Consider the following 24,176-nt stretch of genomic DNA (forward strand, 5'->3'; position numbering starts at 1 on the left):
GCTTTAAAATTCTACTCTTATTATGTACATTAGGCATTTTAATTATAATGTGTCTTAGAATCTTTTTTGATCTTGTTTATTTGGGATTCTAAATACCTCTTGTATTTGGATTTGCATCTAATTCCTAAGGTTTTGATTTTTTTCTGATTATTATTTCATTGAAAATGCTTAACATTTCTTTAGTTTGCATTTTGGGTGACTTCTATACCATGATTCTTAGGCTTAGTGTCTTAATGTTGTTCCAGCTTACTTGAATATTCAGTCATGGTCTTTTAATTTCTTTATTGTTGAATTTATTTTTAAGATTATGTACTTTGTTATGACTGGGCATGGTGGCATACGCCTGTAATCCCAGCAGCTTGGGAAGCCGAGGCAAGAAGATCGTGGGTTTAAAAGCAGCCTCAGCAATTTAGCAAGGCCTTAAGCAACTCAATGAGACCCTATCTCTACATAAAATACAAAAAGGCCTGGGGATGTGGGTAGTGGTTAAGTGCCCCTTAATTGAATTCCTAGTACCAAAAATAAAAATATATGCTTTGTCTTCAAGACTTGAAAATCTGTCTTCTATGTAATTTAATCTATTGGTGAGGCTTTCAACTGTTTTGAATTTGATTTATTGAGTCTTTCACTTCCAGTATTCGTTTTGTTCTTTTCATGATCTCTTTATTGAATGATTCCCACATTTTCTCTCTTAGTTCATTCCTTATATTCTTTTAGTTAATTGAACATTAAGCTATGAACTTTCTAATTTTTTTTAACTTTAAATGTTAAAAAAAAAAGTAAATAAATAAAGTGATAGCTTAAATGTAGAGAGGAAGAAATTAAGGGGGAAAAGGTCCAGGAAGATATAATCAGGAGATGGGGCGGTTTCTAGCAGAGCTGGAATAAGTGGAGTGGGTAAAAGGAGATGGGGGAAACCACATCCCAAATGAACTGGAAAGGCATGCTGAGATCAGCTGATCATAGGTCATGCATGCCAGGGAAAGATATTTCCATTTTTATAGAAGTTGTTTAAAGAGGTTGATTTGACCCCTTCTGTTTTACAAAATTGAGTCTGGTAGCAACAGATAGGTGACTTGGGAGAAGAAGAGACTGAGAAAAGAAAGCCAGCCGAAAAATTATGATGAATCTGGAGTGGAGTGGAGGTAGTGACCATGAGAAAGAAGCAGTTACTGGGAGAAAATGAAGAGGACTGGCAATGTATAAATATGAAAGAAGTCAGGAGAGCGGAGGTAAGGTGGGTGACAAGGTGGAGCAGTTTTATAACTAGAGATAGACTTATCCATTCACAGAACTAGGAAAATATGAAGAGGAAATAGCTTATATTTGTGGAGAGGGAGGAGGGGAGAGGCGAGACTGAGATGCTTGCATACCTCTAGCAGGAGGGGGCCAGCAGACAGTTAGGAGAGGGTGTGGGAGTCCAGGCCAGAAGGCAGAGCTGGGAACATAGACTAGAAAGCTGTTTGTGAAATGGCAATAGTTGAAAAAATGGAGTAAGTGGAGATGGACTCCTCTCACCACAGATGTGGTCTAAAGGAAAATTCCATCCCTAATGTTTCCCTTAAGTATATAATTCTTCAGAAAATTCTAAGTATAATGATGTATCGTGTGATAAATGCTCTTTCTCCATGTGTTCTCCTACCTTCATTCCTAAGAAATTGTTTCTTCAGTTCTGTGATTTTGAGCAGGAAAGCTGTCTTCATAGTGGAAGATCATTTTAAAAAGACATACTCTAATGATAGTTTTTAAAAATATTTTTATTCTTATTTCTTTTGAGGCATTTTCTGTAACAAAATTGTTGTTCTGAAGATTTCAGAAAAGCTACTGATGTACCCTACCTCATCACAAAGTCCTAATAGCCCAAGGGACTTGCCCAGTATCTTATACAGCAGGCATGGACAGTTGGACTCACAGTGAAGTCAGTGTGCGTTTCTTTCTTCCACAGGTACATTCCTGGTACTTAGGTACACGTGGTAAAAATGGGAGTTCATAACCCACTTGAATCAAATGTATGAAATATGATATGTCAAGAGCACTGTAATGTTTTGAGCAACCAGTAAAAAAAAAGATACTCATGTAGGTACCAGGAGATGATAGGTAGGGAGATAGAAGGATAGATGCTAAGTACATAGGTAAATTGGAAAGTAAACAGGTAGATAATCAAGATGGTTGGGAATAATACATCTATATTTTAATTTTATTTTTTAAATGGGGGAAAAAGAGAAAATGGCTTCTGATAGGTATTTTTTGACTCATCAAAGCCTTGATAATCTGAAAAAAAAAACTTACTTTGGCTTTCCTAAAACATTAAATTGAACCAAATCAAAAAATTGAGAAAACATTATGACACATCCATTCAATAAAGTTTATACTCTATCATGTAGGAAATCATGATTTTTGTTGTTGTTGGCATGCATGTACACATGCAGAAGCAATTTCCAGGGGGGAAAAAAAGTCAGTAGGAATCAAACCTTAGATTGTTACTTTTGTTTGTTTGTTTTGCAGTGATGGGGATCAAACCCAGGACCTCACCTAACAAATGCTAGACAAGCACCACTGAACCACATCCCCAGTCCTCAAACCTTAGACTGTTTTATGCATCACAGATGCAAAATGCCCATAGTAAATCCCTTTTGGAAAGTTAAGTGAGATTTCCTTACAATGAAGTTCCAAATGCATTCATTTATGTAGAAGATGGAGAAAAGATAGACCATACCATTTCAAATATATGTCACAAATATACAGAGTTCTGATGACTCATGTCAGAGTAAACCAACTTGAGCACCTTCTCCCAAAATCTGGAAATACATCCCATTGTTTTTATAAGTGATGATTCCCCTCAATATAGGTTCTTTCAATACTTTACCTAGGCCCACTAGAGTCTTCCAACAACACTTGAGTGGGAGCTATCAGATTTTCCAAAAAATCTTCTTTTTATAGAGAATGTAGGCAATGAGCACCCAGAGAGCAGTGGCGACTATGTTCTGAGTTAGATGTTCTTTGTGTGACTGATTATCTTTCAGCTTCCACTGAAAGGGGAAGTAGTCCTCAAATACCTCGTGGCCAACATATACCAGAATAGAATTCATTCCTTAAGGAGAGACACAGAAAATAAGTTTCTTCCTGAATCACATTGGATCATCTATTTAATTTCTGAAATGAGTTCAGTAAAAACAAAAATCATGCACTTGTATTACTGACTGCCGCTGAGAATAAGTGATGCATATTTGAGATATTAGATGTGAACTGTATCTTTAATTTACTAGAAAATATTCATTTTATGATAAATTCTTTTTTCTTTTTTTTTTTTTTTTGTGTGTGTGTGTGTGAGGGGGGATTGAATCCAGGGCACTGCATGTGCTAAGCACACGTTCTACCATTAAGCGATACCCTTCAGCCCAACAATGAATTCTTGAATATTAAATATGAAAGGAAAATTACAACATTAACTTTTTTTAGACATAAAACTTGAGGTACAAACAATGTAACTATTACTAAATTCAAAACAGCTAAAATGAGTCATTGAAGGAATCTTAGAACTGCACCTAAACTATTTCATCCCTCTCTTGATATTTCTTAAAATGTCTAATCTTAGAGGTAGTACATGTGTGTTAAGAAAGTCTCATTTCTAAGTATTAAAAACCAAGTAAAATGCGCTGGATTGTTTCTGATGCTCCACGATTTGCCACTGTCTGGAAGTAGAGCTTATTAATTGTCATACAATGACTCAGAACCTAAATGGGGAGGGCCTCTTCAGAACAGGCCAGCTGTCTCCCTCAGTGTGTTCCTTGGAAACATAGTGGCTCCAGTCCCTAGCACCAGTGGAGCTCAGTAGATCTCTGGGCCACCATCAGCAACTCTGTTTGCATTTAGAGTTGACTTACCTGGATAAAAGAAGGGGGCTCCTGTCCACAGTCCTCTCACATCAACAACTGGGTATAGGACCAGCAGGATGAAGAAGGCAAAAGAGCTCAGTGTGGTGACATATGAAATCGACCTTTAAGGAGTTGAATGGGTGAGGTAATTTAGTGCTCATGAGAAACAGCCAATTTTAACACGAGAAATTATCAAACATTAAAAGGACACTTTTTTTCTATACTTACCAGAGATTTTTGTTGATTGGAATGAAGGCTTCGTTTTCAGAAACTTTTGTCAAAGCAACAGAAATAAGCCCCTATGAAGGGGAAAGGAAGTGTGTTAAAATCTCAACAATTGTGTTTCAAAAAATAACTAAAATAATTAGTTATTGAATTGCCTTATATTTTACTCTTTTGACTGGGAACATATTTTAAGATGTATAACCACAATTTATTCTTTTTTATTAGAGCTTTATAGTTATACATAGTAGGTGGGTTCATCCCGACAAACTCATACACGCAGGAAATTCTATTTCAGTTCATGAGCCCCCCTTTCCCTCCCATCCTCCCTCCTCTACTCTAGACTTCACCTCACTTGTCTATTTATATTTGATGTATATTTATGTTTGTATAAAGGTGAATATATACACATATATTTATGTATAAAGGTGAATATATGTGGCATATTCACATAACATGATTGTTTAAGAAGTCATTCTGCGTTGCCTCCCCCTACCATCCCACTCTGCCTCTCAAGCTCCTTCTTCTACCTTACTGAGCCTCCCTTTATGTTATCCTATCCTCCTCTCCCCCTTTCCTTCATTTTACTCCAGCTTCCACATGAGAGAAAACATTCGACCTTTGAGTTTCTGAGCTTGACTTATTTCAGCTAGTGTGATATTCTCCATTTCCATCTATTTATCAGCATGCCGTAATTTCATTATTTTTTATGGCTGAGTAGAACTCCATTGTGTATATATACCACAATTTCTTTCTCCATTCATCTATTGATGGGCACCAAGGTCAATTCCATAATTTAGGTATTATGAATTATGCTGCTATAAACTTGAGGTGGTTGTTTTGCTATATTATGTTGATTTCAGATCTTTTGGGAAAATACTCAGGAGTGGGATAGCTGGGTCATATGGTGGTTCTATCCCTAGTTTTTTTAGTAATCTCCATACTGAACAACATATTCTTTAAAAATATGTTGTTCAGTATGGAGATTACTAAAAATCTGCAGTATTCCTCTGAGTTGAAGAAGGGAAGCTAACTGATAAATTATAGTGAATCCTAAGAGGAAACATGATTGCAAGATTAAAGGAAAAAAATCAAACTTTCAGTTATTTTTCTACATATAAATCTGGAAGTTGGGATTTACAAAATTGTTGTTATTTACCTAGTCTTTCTGATAAACATGCAGAAGCCATACCTCATACATTTCTTCAGGCATTTCTCATTCCAGTGTTTGATGGAAACATTGTCTTATTTAAAAACATATCCTTCTAAGAAGATAAATCTGAAAATTTAGATGTAAGGATTTGTTCCTTCTTGAGAATGGGGGTGGGGCTCAGTGGTAGAATATGATCTTACAATGCAGGAGGCTCCAGGTTTGACCTCTAGCACCAAAAATTTATATATATATTTGTTCTTCTGTTATTCAAATGAAGCATATTCCCTATCACAATGTGGTAACAGCTGCTGTGCCAGTGTTGCTAAACATTTTATTTCTTTTTAAATATACATGTGTGTGAAGAAAATCAATCTTTTTTTAAAAAAAGTTTTAGTTGTAGATGAACACAATGCCTTTATTTAATTAATCTATTTATTTTTAATGTGGTGCTGATGATCGAACCCAGTGCCTCACATGTGCTAGGCAAGTGTTCTACCTCTGAGCCACAATCCCAGCCCAATCCCATTCCTTAATAAGGAATGTCCGTTACTTACTAAAATAAAACACCAGACAGTGAATCGGATGAGGATGTCTTTGGTCTGATCTTTGTAATACAATAGTATTTTTCCTGCCTAGAAAAGAAAATAATATGACCAAGAGAATCACTTAAGATATATATTCTTATTTCATATTCACCCGTATTTTCAATCACTCAACAAAGCACACTTTCAGACACTGGGATCACAGGAAGAATGAAATTTTACCTCTGCCCTCAACTAGTGGAGACTGAGAGAAACAAGAGACCAAAAAAAGATGAGGTACCTCTTCAGGGAAGGAGGGAGACATCTGAGACGTGGTACCCTTGAGCTGAGGCTACAATCATGAGATGGTGAAGCAGGAGGGACACTCTGAGCATAATGGAACAGCATGCACAGAAGCATGTCAAAAAGAGTGGAAAAGCACCACAGCATCTCTAAAGGGCTGCATAAAGATAGAGGGAGGCTATGTACGTCTTGCAAAAAGGTGGTAGGCTTTGTAGGTCTTGCTTCAAGCAGGCTCTTTCTTTCATAGGTGATAGGTAGCCAAGGAAAGTTTTCCCCCAAATGACAGGATCCAGCTCAGACTAGTCTGCTAGCTCATCCCATCTGGCAGCATTACAAAAGAGGGATAGAGACAGAATGGAAGTGTGGGTAGGTAAACTAAAAACACTAAAATAGGTCTTTGCATTAAATTGAAAATTAATTTTTGGAAATATCAGAGGATGAGAAAGTGTTAATAATAATTTATAATAGCTACAAGTTATGCAGACTTTTTATGTGCCAGTTCAAAGAATTATATACAAATTATTTAATCTTCTCAACATCTCTATTCACTATGCTACTAAAGCCAGAGAGGTCAAGTAATATGCCTGAGGTTACCCAGTTATCAAGTGGCAGAGCTGGATTCAAAGCTGGGCAGTGCAGCTCTAGGTCTGCACTCTTAACCTCTACATTAGACTGACTGCTCCAACAGGCACAGATTGACCTAGAGAGCACACAGTGAGGTTCAAGGAATATATGTAAAATCATAATATAAAGTGCTATAGAGATAAAGGCAGGATTTATAACTATAAAATTATTTAATCACCAAAATATACATGGTTTAGATCAATATAGGAGCCACGAGCCACATATGACTATTTATATTTTGAATTAAATTAATTAAAAAGAAGTAAAATTTAAAATTCAGTTCCTTAGTCATACTAGTCACATTTCAATTACTCAAGAGCTATCCAGGCAAGAGGCTGCCCTAATGGATGGCACAGATAAAAATTCCCATCACTGCAAAAAGTTCTATTAGCACTGATTTATACGTTTTAACACTCTCAGTTCATTCCCTGAAAAATGAATATCACCAGTAAGAACTTTTGGAAGAAAAATAGAGACTACTCAGAATTTTAACAAAATTTCATGTGAGATAGATTAAGAATAACCTGTATTGACCTTGTCAATTATAATTTATAATAATATACATGCATACTATGTCTAGCTGTGGTACACACACTGAGGAGGCTAACAAAGGAAGATGATAAGTTCAAGGCCATCCTGGGCAACTTAGCGAGACCTGTCTCAAAATAAAATATTTAAAAGAGTTGGGAATATAGCTCAGGGGTAGAGAACTTGCCTAGCATGGGTGAAGCCCTGGGTTCAATCCCCAGTACCAAATGCACGTGTGTATAGCTAAACACTAAGTTGAAAAGAGTGCAGAGCCTCTGGGAGGTGATTATGTATGAGAGATTTTATGTCCTTATAAAAAGTCTCAAGATAAAATGTTCCTTGTCTTTGCCCTTCCACTTTCTACCACACAGGACATAGTGCTTGTCCCTCTGGAGAACACACTGTTTGAGGTGCCTTCTCAAAAGCAGAGACCGGACTTTCACCAGGCAAAGAAACTGTCAGTACCAGCACCTTGATTGTAGACATCCCATCCTCCAGAACTATGAGAAAGAAATTTCTGTTCTTTATAAATTATCCAGTCTCAGTTTTATCACAGAAGCACAAACATTCCAAGACAGAAAGAAATGTGATAAGTGACATGGTGACTTCCTAAGGTTACCAATATCCACTCTGCATATCCCACAGGGAAATCTTTTATCCAGAAATTATGGGACTAAGATAAGCCACATAAATAATATTTTTAGAATATAATAATTATATCTAACTATTTGTGCTCAATTTTAACAAATCCTAGTTTTGCACAATCTGACAAACCCAAATAAAATTTATTAGACCAGTAACACAGAGGAAATGCTTGTAATTGCTTTGTTTTATTGAAATGCTTTCAAATTAGTGATGAATCAATAATCATAAGCTGTTAGAAAAACATATCCTAATAAAATAAATAAATACCTGAACTCCTAAAAATGCCATCACAATGGAATTGATGGTTCCTAAGATTCCTTCTGGATCGTAGGCCACCTTAGTGTGATAAAGGACCTTAACAAAGTAGAACAAGAAAGTAGCACTTACTCACTGACCACAAAAATTAATGTAAGAAATTCTTAGATTAAATGCAAACTTGAAAGAATTCTAGTGTTTCCAATGTTTCTGGGTTCCTTTTTTTTTTCTTTTGGATTTTGCTACAGAAATCCATTACCCTAACTTATGGAGATTCTAGGCAAAATACTCCAGGTTATGAAAGGTATATATAGGGAATGCACAGCACCAGGGATAAGCCATAGTTCAACAGCAGCTACTTCAACTCCATCTGGCTTGGAATAAGCCTGGTGCCACAAGCCTGACAAGTTTCAGGTGCAATATATTAGTCTTTGTAATATGCATACTTATTTTCTTTTTTACCAAACCTATTGTAGCATCAATAGCTTCCTATCTTCTTCTATCTTCTTTTAAGGCAAATAACCCCTAAAAATACATTTGGGTGGGGGGGTGTAGCTCAGTGGTAGAGTGCATGCTTAGCATGTACAAGGCCTAGAGTTCATCTCCAGCACCTCCCAAAATAAAATAAAACAAATATAAAATAAAATATACTTGTATTTTTTATTATAAAATAAATGCTGAAAATGTAGAAATTTGGAAGTACTCAGGGTAGTAAATGCTGTAGCGCACCATCAAGATCCCTCCAACCCTTTCAGGACTAAAGCATTCATTACCCCAGCTGCTAGAAATATTAATTGCCAAAAGTTCTCATCCAAGTTTCTCTTCCGGATTGTGTGTGACTAAAGTCAGCTGCTAGGCCAGGTACATGGCTCAGTGGTGGAGCACTTGCTTAACATGCACGAGACCCTGGGTTCAATTCCCAGCAAGGTGAGGGTCGGGGGAGAAGTCTACCTATCTAGGAATCAACCCTTTGTTGGAAGCAGTTCATATCTGACAAGGAATATAAAGGGCCTAATTTCTCAGCACACACAGAGCAGTTCTGACGTGCCCCCAGCTCCAAATGAGATTAACTGGGGCTTTTGTCAGAACCACAGTGCAGTTCAGCTTCTCCCTCAACCAAGTCCCGCTTCCTTCATTCTTCAACAGGGATTGATCCACCAAGGACTTCCCACTACACTTCTAGCACATGAAGCTTTTTCTCAAACTCCACTGCCTAGAAATCTAACCTGAGATATATAGAAAAGCACTAAAGTGCTACTCATTTAATACAATGCATTATCACTTTATCCTTAAAAATAATGTTCATCTACTGCCACATAATGAATGCTGAAGTCATTAAGGTAGACAACTTTTAGTTTCCATCCCATTTTACATAGCTGAACATTTTGCATGGTCTAAAACTGATGGTTCTTTTTATTTTCCCTCACTTTGGAGACCCTAAGTTTCCCAGGTCCAAGGACTTGCCAGTCTCACGTACTGCGGAAGAAGGGTGCTGGTAAAGATGATCATCTCCCAGAAGCAGGCGATCAATGTAGCCAGCAGCTCCTCCTGTACAATTTGGATATTTCCCAAAATCTCCAATACCACCAGGGCCAAGATATCCACTAGGAAAGTGAAAAACATACTTAAATTATGAGACTTCAGGGGCTAGGGTTGTGGCTCAGTGGTAAAGCGCTTGCCTTGCACATGTGAGGCACTGGGTTCAATCCTCAGCATCACATAAAATAAATAAGTAAAACAAAGGTATTGAGTCCATGTTCAACTAAAAAAAAATTATAAGACTTCAGAAGACAGAGTGGTATATAGTGACTATATGCAGCCCAATTCAAAGATCCTCAAACATGTATAAGCATCCCTCTGGCTCCAAGCACTCTCATTAATGCTCTTTTGACTTAATGGCTCCCCGCATGGATAAGGTAGTAAACACAATTTCTACACAAGCTGACCAAACACCAAACTTCCCTCCCAATGCCAAGTATGCCCCAAAGGAGAAGAGTGAAATAGAATTCCTCTGACTTGAGAAATTTGAAAGCTGAAAGCCCAGAACCTCTCACTTGGCAGAAAGTGACATATGAAAAGGGCTTACTTATGTAGGGCAAGGGTTCACTTACGTAGGGCACCCAGGAACTGGTAATAAGAACATTAAGCCCAGCCAAATGCTTTCCAGAATCAGAATGAAGAGCCACTGGGGCCAGCTGGCAGTGATGTCTCGAAGAAAAGGGCAGCTTCTCTCCTGAGGGCAGAAGAAAAAAACACATATAAACCAAATGCAAACAGAATAGCACACGTATTTGGGAAATTCCAAGTGATTATTCTTTTGATCTCTATAGCAGTAATTCAAATTTTTATCTAATAATATAAAGTTTGTCTATCTCTCTCTTTCTCTCTGACTCTGAAATATAACAGTAAAAATATTAGTTAAAAAGAAATCAGGGGGCTAAGGATGTGGCTCAATGGTAGAGCACTTACTTAGCATGCATCAGGCCCTGGGTTCAATCCCAAGCATGCAAAAAAAAAAAATAATAATAACAATGATAGAGATTAAATAAAAATAGCTTAATAAAGGAGGGAAGGAATACATTTGATTAGTACAAACACTATTATAATCAGAACTTAAAAAAAATACTAAAAAACTAAAAAGTGTCAAACAACAACAAAACCGTGATTTCTCACCAAAACACAATTTTCAAGCATGGGTTTAGCAAAGAGGAGCTCCAACACAGCAACCACAAAGTAAGTTACTCCCAACCGCTGCAGGACACCAGGAATTCGCACCTTATCCCAAGACACTGGAGAAGATACAAGTTAGGTAAGGGATTACCCAAAATTTCTCATCGCATCCCAAAACAATTTACTTTTTTAATGAAGGGAAGACATACTCTTATTACATCTAAATAAGTCTTTTTAAGTTCTTGAAGCAGAAATATACATAGTCAGAAGACAAGGCTCAAATCCAAGCTCCAAGAACAGACCAATACGTTCATCAGAAGGATGGTCAGGAATATGGCTCATCCTCAAAATATGAAGCTGGCCGACTGGGAGACCAAGAAAAAAGGTGTCTTACTCAGGGGACAAAGATAAAACAAAGATAACCTTTGGCCTTCAAATCCACCAGGAATCTGCAGACCCAACACAAGACAGTGACTGACTCTCCTTGCCCAACAAGCTCCGGGACTGTACCAATGGAAGAGTACAACCCTATAACAAACCCTGTGATGAATACTACTGGGAGCAATGGCTCATTCTTTGGAAAGGCATTAAATCTGCTTTTAGGTGACATCAACCAGAAATGATCTCTACTTCCTCTTAGTGCCTATAGCCTTTCAATAAAATGACTTATTGCCTGGGGGCTTGATTGGCTACTACCCAGACATTTGTGTCCTCTTTTGCTAATGACAGAGTAAGCCCCTTGAGGACAGTGACTACTGCCTTTCCTGATTCTGATACTGGTATAAAGTGCAGAATTGATATCCTTTCTTCAGCTATCCTATCTCACTCACTGCAACCAACAAAGTAATAACAAAGATATCATCCTTCCCAGACAGCCAGTTAGCATACAAGGGATGATGAAGGTAAATTCTTAAACTATCACCCCAAACTATAAGTTGGTGAATCCAAAATGGCAGAGCAGGGCCTTGAGAGCAAGGTAACCTGGTCTGGCCCTCTGCCCTGCTCCTCACGATCCAGAGAAAACACATCAATCTTTCTTGGCATTGGATATTTCTCTCATACAATAGGAGAGTTTGAGTAGTTGTACGGATTGCTGCCAGGTCTAAAATTCCAAGATAATAATAATGTTGATGATGCCCAAAGTTACACAAGTATTGTATGTATTTTTCTAAAGTTGTTCTTTTTGCAGGTACCTGAGATGGAGGAATTACATTTCTTTCAAATTACAACATATAGGCCTGGGGGGGTGTAGCTCAGAGGTACAGCACTTGTCCAGCATCTGCAAGGACCTGGGTTCCATTCCGAGCACCACAAAAATAAATAAATAAATAATAACATGATTTTTCTACTTTCAAGTGAATATATACCAACAAAAGGGAAAAAAACACTTACATGGACCAAGACAATAATTGGGATTCACGATGAAAATTCCTATACAGATTAACAGGAAACTCCTCCATGCAATTTTCCCCAGCAATTTGAATTTTGAACATCCTCGCTGCAGTATAGAAGTCATTGATAGAAAAATTGAAGATCCCATAATAAATACAAACCTAAAAAACAAAACATGCTATTAATAGGTGGTCATTTTGTATGAATATGTAACAACAAACCCCATCATTATGTACAACTACAGTGCACCAATAATAAAAAGTGGGTTAAAAATAGGTGGTCAATTACTAATTTTTTATCTAAATATCATTAATATTTTATAATATACTACATGATAGAAGCAGTACATTCAGTTTAAAGTAGCCAATTATGAAATCAAGCTGGGCTAATAACATAGAAAAGAATCAGAACATAGTCCTGGTGGGCTGTGAGGTTTTGACAACATATATCCAAGTTCTATTTTAGGAGGAAACTTCTTTAGTATTAAGTGGAATTGCCAAGGACAACTCTCCCAAACAGTTGTCAAAGAGAAATTATAAGAAAGATGCCACAATCCAAACAACTGATTTTTTATTAGCATACCCTCACAGACCTTGAGAAACAAGCCAAACACTTCAATCATTTCTAAATCCACTCCTGCTCCCTCCAAAAATGAAAGCTTAACTTTTTTCTCCATTTAGTCACACGTATTTCCCCTTTCTTTTATCATGCAAAATTCTCTCTTTAATGAAAATTCTAATATTAAGTTTCCTAGTTATTTTGCAAAGGGTTATGGAAGTGAGAACTTGCTCTTGCTGTATTCTCAGAGGTGCCTTGGCTTCCTTTCTAGGATCAATCTAATCAGAAAATTCCTCTACAAACAGGAACTTTCCTATAGGGAATCCCACAGGGAATATACTTAGAGAACTACCAGGTCCCTGTAGTATGCTGTTTTTAAATCTTTTGGTTATAGACCAAGGAGAGGAATAGCTGGGTCAAATGGTGGTTCCATTCCCAGATTTCCAAGGAATCTCCTTATTGCTTTCCATATTGGCTTGCACCAATCTGCAGTCCCACCAGCAGTATATGAGTGTACCTTTTTCCCTACATCCTCGCCAACAATTATTGTTGTTTGTATGCATAACAGCTGCCATTATGACTGGAGTGAGATGATATCTTCGAGTAGTTTTGATTTGCATTTCTCTAATTGCTAGAGAGGATGAACATTTTTCATATATTTGTTGATTGATTGTATATCGTCTTCTGAGAAGTGTCTGTTAGATCCTTGGCCCATTTGTTGATTGTGTTATTTGTTTCTTTGGTGCTTAGCTTTTTGAGTTCTTTATATACCCTAGATATTAGTGCTCTATCTGATGTGTGAAGGGTAAAAACTTGCTCCCAGATGTATGCTCTCTGTTCACCTCACATCAATGTTTAGAGTAGCACAACTCACAAAAGCTAAACTGTGGAACCAACCTAGATGCCCTTCAGTAGATGAATGGATAAAAAAAATGTGGCATATATACACAATGGAATTGTACTCAGCAATAAAAGAGAACAAAATCATGGCATTTGCAGGTAAATGGATGCAGTTGGAGAAGATAATGCTAAGTGAAGTTAGCCAATCCAAAAAAACAAATGCTGAATGTTTTCTCTGATATAGCAGGATAGGGAGGGGGAGCATGGGAGGAATAGATGAATTCTAGATAGGGCAGAGGGGTGGGAGGGAAAGGGAGGGGACAGGGTATTAGCAAGGGCAGTGGCATGTGATGGACATCATTATACAAAGTACATGTATGAAGACACGAATTGGTGTAAACATACTTTATATATAACCAGAGATATGAAAAATTGTGTTGTATATGTGTCATAAGAATTGTAATGCATTCTGCTGTTGTCTATTTTTTTAAAAAAAAATCAATTCAAAAAAAGAGAGAACTACCAGGTCTTCACCTATGTAAAACTGCCCTACCCATACGCATCTCAAAAAATCAAGACTTCATCAGTGATAAAAAATGGAACCAACGATATATAACAATCTTCTGGTACTGTTTCTTAATGATGGAGCTAAGGTGCTCAAAGCATCACAGCAAAGACACAAATTGCACAACATATACAAAGTGTCCCTGAACAAAAATGAGAAGCCCTGGATGAACAGAGTATGGGTAGCACTATTATAATAAATTTCAATTTATTACTGTCACTGCTTGCTACATATTTATCATTATTCACAGACATACTATGTTTCTTTCAGAAAATATGATTTTATATGCATTTTTGGACTAGTAGAACTTAACTATATATTCAAAATTTATAATATAGGATTTTAGGATCTAGTATATCCTATCTGTTCAGCATAATGTTCCCTAAAAAATCACTCATCTTTTGGAATAGAGCTGTAGCTCTATGGGAGAGCATGTGCTTAGTGTGCACAAGGTCCTGGGTTCAATCTCCAGAGCCACAAAAGAAAAACAAAAAACACTTATCTTTTCTACACACATGCACAAACATGAAACCAAGTATAACAACAACCCATTGATGCAACTTTTGGAAGGACTCTGTAACAGCCAACACAGGCCTATGGTGCAGAACTCAAGGCTGGTCTCAGAGAAGGCCTCCAGCATCATTTGAAAGAAAGAACTAGAGATGCCCCATGGAAGAGCTGATGGTTAGAATGCCAACTCACCATGGGAACACAAGGTCAGCCACTGTCAGTCCTGCAGAATAACACAAGCACAAATGGAAAGAGGATTCTTGAATATAAATACTTCTTAAATTCAAAATGAACATAATTGTAATTGACACAGAAAGTACAACTAACATAGAGGACACACACACACACACAAACTCTCTTGAGACTCTGCAGCCATTCCACAGGCTTGGAACATTTCCTGACTATATCTAAACATGGGACAACAAATTACAAGTATGTAGACAAGTTTGCTAGCTTTATACAATGCTATTCAAAATTTATTGCTTCCCCCCACCCCCCGAGATGTTCTCTGTTTTGCAGCAGAATGTCTAATGGACAATGTAACTGTAAATATTCAGCTGCATAAAAAGGAGCTAACATTTAGGCACAAATGGGAGACATGACTCTTTTGTTTTAAAATAAATACTTGAATACAATTTGGGTCCTACAAGAATTTGGGCTCCAGATCTGATGCAGAGGTGCCTTACCCATGGACCTGCAATGACATCATTAATTCCCTCCCAGGAATCAATACATGGAACCTGGGTACCAATGGTCAAACATGATCACAATGAGATAGATAGATAGATAGATAAAAATCTTTCCCCAGCCCTCTACATATATGAACTGTCCAGGACAAAGACTACTGGAATTTCACAAAAATCACTGGTCCAGCCAGGTGCAGTGATGCACACCTGTAATCCCAGCAACTTTGGAGGCTGAGGCAGGAGGATCGCCAAGTTCAAAGCCAGCTCAGCAACTTAGTAAGGACCTAGGTAACTTAGTGGGATCCTGTCTCAAAAGAAAAAAAATTAAAAGGACTGGGGATATGGTTTAGTGGTTAAGCACCTCTCTGTTCAATTCTCAGTACAAAAAAAAAAAATCAGTGGTCCATAACAGGTAAGTATTCTAAATGATTCTCTTGGTTCCTAGAAAATCTATTCTTAAACCAACTGCCAAGCCAGATTACAGCTATGATTCAGCACCACTCAGATCAATCCCAGTTTGATAGCACCAAAAAGGACCATGAGTCTTAAAAGATAGACTCCCCAAGAATATGGTAGCTGTCATATCTATGACAATGATCATTTAAAACCAAATTCTTCACATCTTCTGCTGAGTTCCAAGTGTCAGCAGAAATATTTCTGTTACTCTAGTGAAGCATCCACACATTAGAGATCAGATTCACACATTAGAGATCCGCAGCACACAAGAATTAAACTAAAGGGCCCACAGAAAAATCTAAAGGTCATTCTCTGGGGGAAAGAGCTCAATAGCTCAGAAGAGGTTGGTAGGGCCTCATCTCTGAAGCCCTTAGAGGAAATGCTGAATGATTCTTCAGATGCCAGTTCTCTGAATGAAACTGCAAGCAAAGTTACCTTGAGGTAACTTACCATTCCAACTCGAATGTTTGAAGTACCAATATTTTCCTCCTCCGTAATTAACAAAAACCATGAGTATGAGAGCTAGCCTGTAAAGTCAACAAAAAGAACACTTTCACAGTGTGCAAGGTGACAAAGAATGGTTGAACTCCAAGACATTCCTTTATACTCACAAGGTTAGTCATGCAATAATGTGATTCTACACAGCAGTTTGTATCACCAGAAGAAATATAAAGGCAAGACACTATTGTCCGCAACAATTTTCACAACAATTAGGATCATCCACTAATGTTCTGTTGCAAATATTTCCAACATGTTTTAAAAAAAAAAAAATTGTACTTTACTACTAAGCTATATAACTTGGGAACACAGCAAAACATTTCCAGTAACTCAATTGTGTGCCAATAATTTGATGTCTCAGGTTAAAGAACTGTTATAGAAGGTACAGAGTCACTGGAATCAAAGAGCTAAGGATTCATATCCTGAGTCTTTTTCTCTTATTAGTCATGAGACTTTACACTAAGATTCAATTAACTCTGTACAATACCCTACCACATGACTATGTGGTTGGCACATTTGGGGCGCTTAATAAATGCTAGCTTCTGTTCACCTGTAAATATCTTATCTTCAAAACTAGCAATGATGATTGGAAAGAAAGAAGAAAACAGTAGATTCTGAATATGCTATCATTTGGTGCTAACTGTGCAGAATGCAGAAAATAAAGACTTTAGTATATAAGGGAATAATCTGTGGGGCCTCTGTAACTCAACTAACTGGAATCAAATTCTGGCTTTAGTACCTGAGTGACCATGGGAAAATTACTTACCCCTGGCTCAATTCATCTGTGAAACAGGCATATTAAAAGTGTGTACCTGGGGCTAGAATGTGGCTCATTGCTAGAGCACTTGCCTAGCCCATGTGAGACACTGGGTTTGATCCTCAGCACCACATAAAAAATAAATTAATAAAATAAAGGTATTGTGTCCATCTACAACTAAATATAAATAAATAAATAAATTTAAAAGTGTATACCTATAGGAATGTTAAGAGACTAAATAAATTAAGACAAGTTAGGGAAGTGATAGCTGTTATTTGGATATGAGATATCTCTAAAAAAGTTCATGTGGCAATGCCCGAAGATCTGATTAGATTACAAAAGCCATAACCTAATCAGTGGACTGATCCATTTGCTGGATTATTGGGTGGTAACTGAAGGCAGATAGAGCGTGGCTGAAGGAAATAGATCAGTTGGGGAATATATTTTGTCCCTGTCCTCTGCTGCTATGAGCTGAGCAGCTCTCCTTCACCACACCCTTCCACCATGATGTTATGCCTCACCTGGGCCCAGAGCAATGGAGTCAGTTAATCATGCATGGACTGAACCTCTGAAAACATGACCACAAGATAACCTTTTTCTCCTCTAAGTTGTTCCTGTCAGGCATTGTGGTCACAGTGATGAAAAACTGACTAACACATTGGCACACAGAACTTTAAAACTGTTAGCAAATTTATTATTGTCATTATTGCTATATTGTTTTTACTTGAGTATCTCTAATCTAAAATGCTCCAAAAACCAAAACTTTTTTAGTGCTGAAATGATGCCATGAATGGAAAATTCCACACCTGACCTCATGTGACAAGTCACAGTCAAAATGCAGGCATGGGGCTGGCAGTGTAGCTCAGTGGCAGGACATGTGCTTAGCATGTATGAAACCCTACATTCAAAATTTCCAGCACCAAACAAAACAAAACAGGCACACTAAAAAGACTGTCTGAAATTACCTTCAGGCTATGTTTAGATGTAAATGAAACAAAACTGAATGGTTTAACTATGGACTTGCTATCAAAAGAGTCTGATTTTCAAATTGTTCCACCAACAGTGAAGGATGACCACTTACTCTTCCACAGGCTGGTGTTTCATTTCTGGACTGGCATGTCTTCTAAATTGTCAAGCTACTGACTGGACATGGTGGCCCAGTTTATAGTCCCAAGTATAGCCATTTGCTCAAATGCAAATGACCTTAACTCAGCAGGCTGTATACAGTAGTGGAAACTGGCTCTGGCCTTGTCCTACTCCTCTTATCAATGTACTCTAATGGACATCATAACAATTTTCTTTATTTTTTAAATTTGCAGTGCTGGGGATCAAACTCAAGTCCTTGTATATGCTAAGCACACATTCCACCACTGAGCTATATCTCAACCACTTATCATGACAATTTTCAAGTAAGGAAAGACTGCAGACTTTATTTTTATATCCAAACAATACTTTCTAGCCTAGAAAGTAATGGATATGTAAAAAATATCTCAAGTTAAGTGTGTTTATGTGTAATTACATAATCTATCAAGGACCTGTGCCCACCATGTCACAAGGGAGCCTCACATACCCCCTGAATGTGTCCACACAACGGAGATGGTATGGCGAGCCCACCTGGCGCCACATTTCTGGTTGGATATCACCACTAAGAGGGTCTGCCCTGCTTGGGGACCCCAGCTCCTTTAGAAAAAATAGAGAAAGAGATGACAATCAATAAAAGGGAGGAGTAAATTTCATTACTCAATATATTAGGAAAAAAATATTAGTGGAAAACTAAAGATAGTTTTCTGAATAATCATTTAGTTTTGTTTAGTTTTATTTTGGTTTTCCACTTTATTTGCTTTTGGTGCATTTTGTTGAGTAAGTACAAGGACAGAAGCAAACATGCCCATAATTTATTAGCACAAATTTCATGCAATATTTAATCATTAGAGTGGGCCATTGGTAATTATAGAGTTAATGTCAATGTCCCATATTCTTTGGTTTTGATCTTGACAATCTTTACTTAACTGAATGGTTTGAACAGTGCTGCCTCCAGACTGGAAAATGTCCCCATTGAAGAAAGAAAAGGGTGGAGCCTTCACAGAAGCTGAGGACTAGGCAGCTCTTTATTAAGGATATGGGTCAGGCTGGGATGTAGCTCAATGGTTGAGTGCTTGTCAGCATGTGCAAGGCCCTGGGTTCAATCCCTAGCACCATGGGGGTAAAAATTTGGGATCCTCAACCTGGTTTTTCCATAATGTAAACAAAGTTTATTGAGCTGGGCAATACTATTTACTAAATAGGAAATTAGAAACTCCAAATTTAGAAAACCAGACAATACATGATGTATCCCAATAACTCACAGAATTGATGAGGCGATCAGTTTCTCGAGAATTTATTGCCTTAGAAATCCAATTACTGAAGTCATCCAAACTGTAAATAAATAAAAGCTTTAGTTAATTCATTTTCTTTGGTATAATTTTCAAAACAATTGGATAACATATTGAAATAAAATTAATTGAAGGTTCATATTTGTATTAGTTAAAGAGCTAAACACTGAAGAAGTTTTTTAACAACATAACAATAGAAATCAAAATTTATAGCAGCCATACTTATAAGTATTTGACCCCTTACAGAATAACTTCCTCATCAGTAAAACAGAAACAGTGATGAAGCCTCTAATGAAGAGTTGTGAAAGTATTAATGATATTATTAAAATTAAAAAAGCAAAAAAATTGGCAACAACCGATAGTTACTCAATATAAGAATGACTCAACACAGGATACAGCACCTGTGTGATACAATGACACAGTGATGAGAATAACAAGACTATAGGCTCTGAACAAAGAATGAAGATAAGCTATTATATACGAAAAGCAAAAACCCAACATAGATGGTTGATTGCAACTAAGTAAAAATGCATGTGTGTGCACTGAAAAAGTGTGAAGGCAACTTTGTAATGATTCAAATACTATATTGGGTTCTTTTTCCCCACATGGCTGATTTAATCCAGGAAAAAAATCCAGATGACATTAAGTTATTATATGATTACAAAAATATAAATATATTAGCTGGTTGTTCTTTAAATAACATTTTCACCTGGGGAAAAAAAACTTTCAAAAAGTGTACCTTAGCCTGGCAAAAAACAAAACCACTGATATGTGTTGCATTAATTTTGCCACATCTGAATTACCTAATGCATAAAACTTTTTGTTCTGTCATGAAACGTTTCAAACAGAATGAGAAAAACTAGCACACTGAATTGCCATCATTCAACTCCAACAAATATACCCACACACGGTCAATCTTATTTCATCTATACACTACCCACCACCGTCATTTATGATTAATTTATAGAAAAATCCCCAAAATCATTCATCTCATCCATAAATAATTCAATGTGTATCTCTAAAAGATAAGGACAATTTTTTCTTCTAAACATTATCATGTTAATATGTTAAGCAGTAATTCCTTAATATCATCACATAGCCAGTTCAGTTTTGATCCTGTAAATTATTTTTGACAGTTCAATTGTTCAAATCAGCATCAAAATATAATCCATACAACACACACATTTGTAATTTCTCTTTTACTCCTACAATACAACTCCCATTTCTAGTTTATTCAGCATTAAGAGTGTCACTATCACATGAAAAATCTTAAAATAGATATACTTAAGGAAAGGCAAAAAGGAGAAGTGGTAATTCTCTTGCACGTGCTTGTTCTCCAAGTGAAAGCAGAGAGACTTTGTTCTTTCTACCTTTGCTGCTTCTCTTCTGGTTCCTACTAATACTAACTTCCCCAGACTTCCATGGGTATGTTGGAAAGCAATGGAGCAAGAGTAAGGGACTGTAGTTTTGTGGAGAGTAACACTCTGCCCACAGGCAGGAGAGGCAGAACCACATGCAATAGAAGTTTCAGCCCCACAGTGGGACAAGATGGAACTTCTCTTTGCAAGTGCTTGAGCTCAGCTCTCAATTACTTTAAAAAGAAATGGAACAGAACCATTCACAGATAAGCACCTCAAGTGAAAGCACATTAACAAGACAGACACTGGAATATAGGTGACTCTATGACCAGTGTGATTCTGCAATCTGTACAATCAGAAAAATGAGAAATTATACCCCAATGATTCAAATGTTATGAAAAACCAGAACTCCTCTGAATTTTATTCTCTTCCTAGAATTCTATTCTGCCCCTAAAAAGCCATTAGGTTAAACATGTGCTTCTATGAAGCAAGAAGTTCTTTTACCTTTTTATACCAGTCAAGTTTTGCATACAAGGAATTAAACTATTTCTAAGATGCACAAGCTAGAAGGAAAATGGTGCATAAATTCCCCTAAAGTTTTAAGATTTCCTCAAGCTAATCAACTTTTTTTTGTACTGGGGATGGAACCCAGGGGCATTTTACTACGGAACCCCATCCCCAGCCCTTTTAAATTTTTATTTTGAGACATGGTCTCACAAAATTGCTCAAGGCCTCACTATATTGCTGAGCTGGCCTCAAACTTGTGATACTCCTGCCTCAGCCACCTGAAGTGATGGGATTACAGGAGTGAGTCCTCATGCCCAGCAAAGGTGAGGTTTTCATTTTTCCAATTTGGATACAGTTCACCAATAGTCTTTTGATCCTTCCTGATATCCTAACAGGATCGATCTTATTCCTTTTATTCCAATCAATCTTCTTCCTTTTAAAACACTAAAAAACTTTGCTTCAACCAGGTCTGGATCAATTCTATGTTCAAATTTTTTCTTCTCTAGTCTACTAATTCATTCACCAGACTGGCTGTTAACTAGGCAGAGAAGAACAAATCCCTCAAGTGAGCAACTCTACAAAAGGGAGTCTGTGGGATTCTGAAGTACAGCCCCTCATCCTCCCTCTTTGCCCCCAGTTCCTGGCCTGGGAGAGGAAAGGAAAGTTGGACAGAGGGGTGGCCTCAGAGTTCAGAGGCTAAGAGGAGGAAGAGAGCACAACACAGCAGCCTCCTCCTAAAATTATCACAAGCCACTTCCACTCACTGAAAAGCAGGATGGGAGATTATTTAGGAAAAAATTATTACTCAAGTGTTTTCTTTATTTTTGGCCACGTGGGAGGATGGAAGGCAAACATTCATGAGAACTTTTGTCAAAATTTCCTTACAGAGACCATATCTTAGTCTACACTGATTTTAATGCCTAGGACTAGAATAGACACGGTAGACACACAAATGTTCACTTAATCAAATAATAACGTTCATGTTTGTATGTTTTTAGAGACTCTGCTAGGATCAAATAATAGTCATTTGAGGGATCAAACTATCCTTTCTGAATATATTATCTCTGTGTTCTGTCCTCCACAGTCATTTCCTCTCCAACAACTTACCTCAGCAACAGCCTTAGGAAGGATATTGCAATGACGAGGGACAGACCAATAAGGAACGCAATACTCACAGCTATAAAAAGAAAGACATTATCACCAAAAATGTCATCATAGGAACCAAAGTTGTCACATCATTAAATCTAACCTATCAATTAAAAATGAAAACAATACAGGAAAAGCCTACATTTTTATATTAAATTTCCTATAAACAAGAAACTACTCTGCATGAGGGGAGTACTAATTTTTATTATGAAAAATATCAAACATACACAAAATTATAGGGAATTGTAAAATAAACCCATATATATCCACCACTCAAATTCTAGCATTGTCAAGATATTGTCACTCTCAGGACTGGGGGTTAGCTCAGTGGCAGAGCACTTGCTTAGCAAGAGTGAGACCTGGGTTCTATCCCCAGCACTGCAAAAAGAAAACAAAGAAAAAATAAAAGGAAAAAGATATCATTCGCTTCATCTATTACTAATTCTCCTCCCTTTTTTTTTTTTGGGGGGGGGGGGTAATGTATTTTAAAATCAATCCCAGACATCACGTCCCTATACCCCTACAGTATTCAGTATGCATTCAGTATGTACCTCTAATGCAGATGAACCTCTACAAGACATCAACCTCATGAACTTCCTGACATAACATACCTAAAAGGTAACAACATCGCTCTGGTAGTATTCTACCAAAAAATGCAAAACCTTTACCTACTTTACCTACTCATGAGAAAACATCAAGTAACTCCAAATCCAGGGACAATCTATAAAATACTAGCCAGTACTCTTCAAAACTGTCAAGATCATGAAAGAAAAGGAAAGGCTGAGAAACTGTCCTAGATTGAATGAGATGAAGGAAGAACTGACACCTAAATGTACATGGATCCTAGATTGGTCCTGGACCAGAAAATGGACATCAAAAGGGACAATTTGAAAAATTTAAATAAGCCTAAATAGATCAGTATTATAAGAATGTTAAGCACCTGGTTTCAATAATTGCACATGAACTACTCTTACTATGATTATACAGTTTAAGGGTATAAGGGCAGCCAGGTAAAGGGTATTTAGGAGTTGTTTTGTTTTGTTTGCAACATGTTTGTAACCTAAAACTATTTCAAAATCAAAAGTTTCTTTAAAATGAACTATTTCCTTAATATAACTACAAGGTGTTACAAAATTTAACAAAAATTTTCTAGTACTGAAGAAGCAACTTCTGCAATTGACCATGTAACTGGCAGATGTGTTAAGCTGGTAAAAGCCTGATCCCTCCAGTGTAAAGTTCCCCTTTCATCTGAGAATTTTTGCAAAATTATTTCATTAGGACTTGCAAAATAACCTACCATTCGGCCACATTAGCTGGGATTCTAAAAAGAAGCCATGCTCATCAATTAGTACAATTTGGTTATCTTTTTCAATTATAGTTAAAACAGGATAATGTTTAAATCTTTCCTTTCAACCGATACTTTTAAATCACCCTAGTCAACACAAGTGCCCTAGTTACCTCCAAAGACAACCAGAGTATTACTTTGTTTTTGTTTTTAATTGGGGAGGGGGCCTCACTCTAATTTCATAATGATCCCATAGTTTTTATGTATCCATTATTTTTCATCAATGACATTTATTTTTATTTTTAATGCTTAAATTGTCCCATATTGGTCCTTTCATATTGTCTTCTACATTATTCTGCAATAACTTTGGACTCTGATATTTCTCTGTGAACTGTGTATATTAGTGCCACAGGGATTCATTACTGTGTCTTGAAAGGCAAGAGAACAATT

The 24,176-nt window shown here is 37.0% G+C and overlaps 1 protein-coding gene across 4 annotated transcripts in view; it reads right to left on the minus strand.

Annotated features, from left to right (window-relative positions):
• Window positions 1–1,739: 1,739 nt before the first annotated feature.
• The window catches only part of Hgsnat (heparan-alpha-glucosaminide N-acetyltransferase), a 38,292-nt gene continuing 15,855 nt past the window's right edge, over window positions 1,740–24,176 (minus strand). The window contains exons 5-19 of one of the 4 annotated variants that reach the window (XM_071610146.1): window positions 22,403–22,472; window positions 19,404–19,473; window positions 18,629–18,738; window positions 16,254–16,330; window positions 14,854–14,884; window positions 12,189–12,349; window positions 10,800–10,915; window positions 10,238–10,359; window positions 9,604–9,730; window positions 8,139–8,225; window positions 5,805–5,882; window positions 4,104–4,174; window positions 3,885–3,997; window positions 2,867–3,091; window positions 1,740–2,271 (exon numbers count right to left, since the gene is read on the minus strand). In XM_071610146.1, the coding sequence (XP_071466247.1) occupies window positions 2,910–3,091; window positions 3,885–3,997; window positions 4,104–4,174; window positions 5,805–5,882; window positions 8,139–8,225; window positions 9,604–9,730; window positions 10,238–10,359; window positions 10,800–10,915; window positions 12,189–12,349; window positions 14,854–14,884; window positions 16,254–16,330; window positions 18,629–18,738; window positions 19,404–19,473; window positions 22,403–22,472 (1,415 nt within the window). In that variant the 3' untranslated portion in view covers window positions 1,740–2,271; window positions 2,867–2,909. Of the gene's footprint in view, window positions 3,092–3,884; window positions 3,998–4,103; window positions 4,175–5,804; window positions 5,883–8,138; window positions 8,226–9,603; window positions 9,731–10,237; window positions 10,360–10,799; window positions 10,916–12,188; window positions 12,350–14,853; window positions 14,885–16,253; window positions 16,331–18,628; window positions 18,739–19,403; window positions 19,474–22,402; window positions 22,473–24,176 lie in introns of those variants that run through there. The other 3 variants (XM_071610145.1, XM_071610147.1, XM_071610148.1) reach the window with 3 other exon arrangements.

The sequence above is a fragment of the Marmota flaviventris genome, chromosome 3 (genome assembly GCF_047511675.1).
Source record: "Marmota flaviventris isolate mMarFla1 chromosome 3, mMarFla1.hap1, whole genome shotgun sequence".
In the NCBI taxonomy this organism is placed as follows: Eukaryota; Metazoa; Chordata; class Mammalia; order Rodentia; family Sciuridae; genus Marmota; species Marmota flaviventris.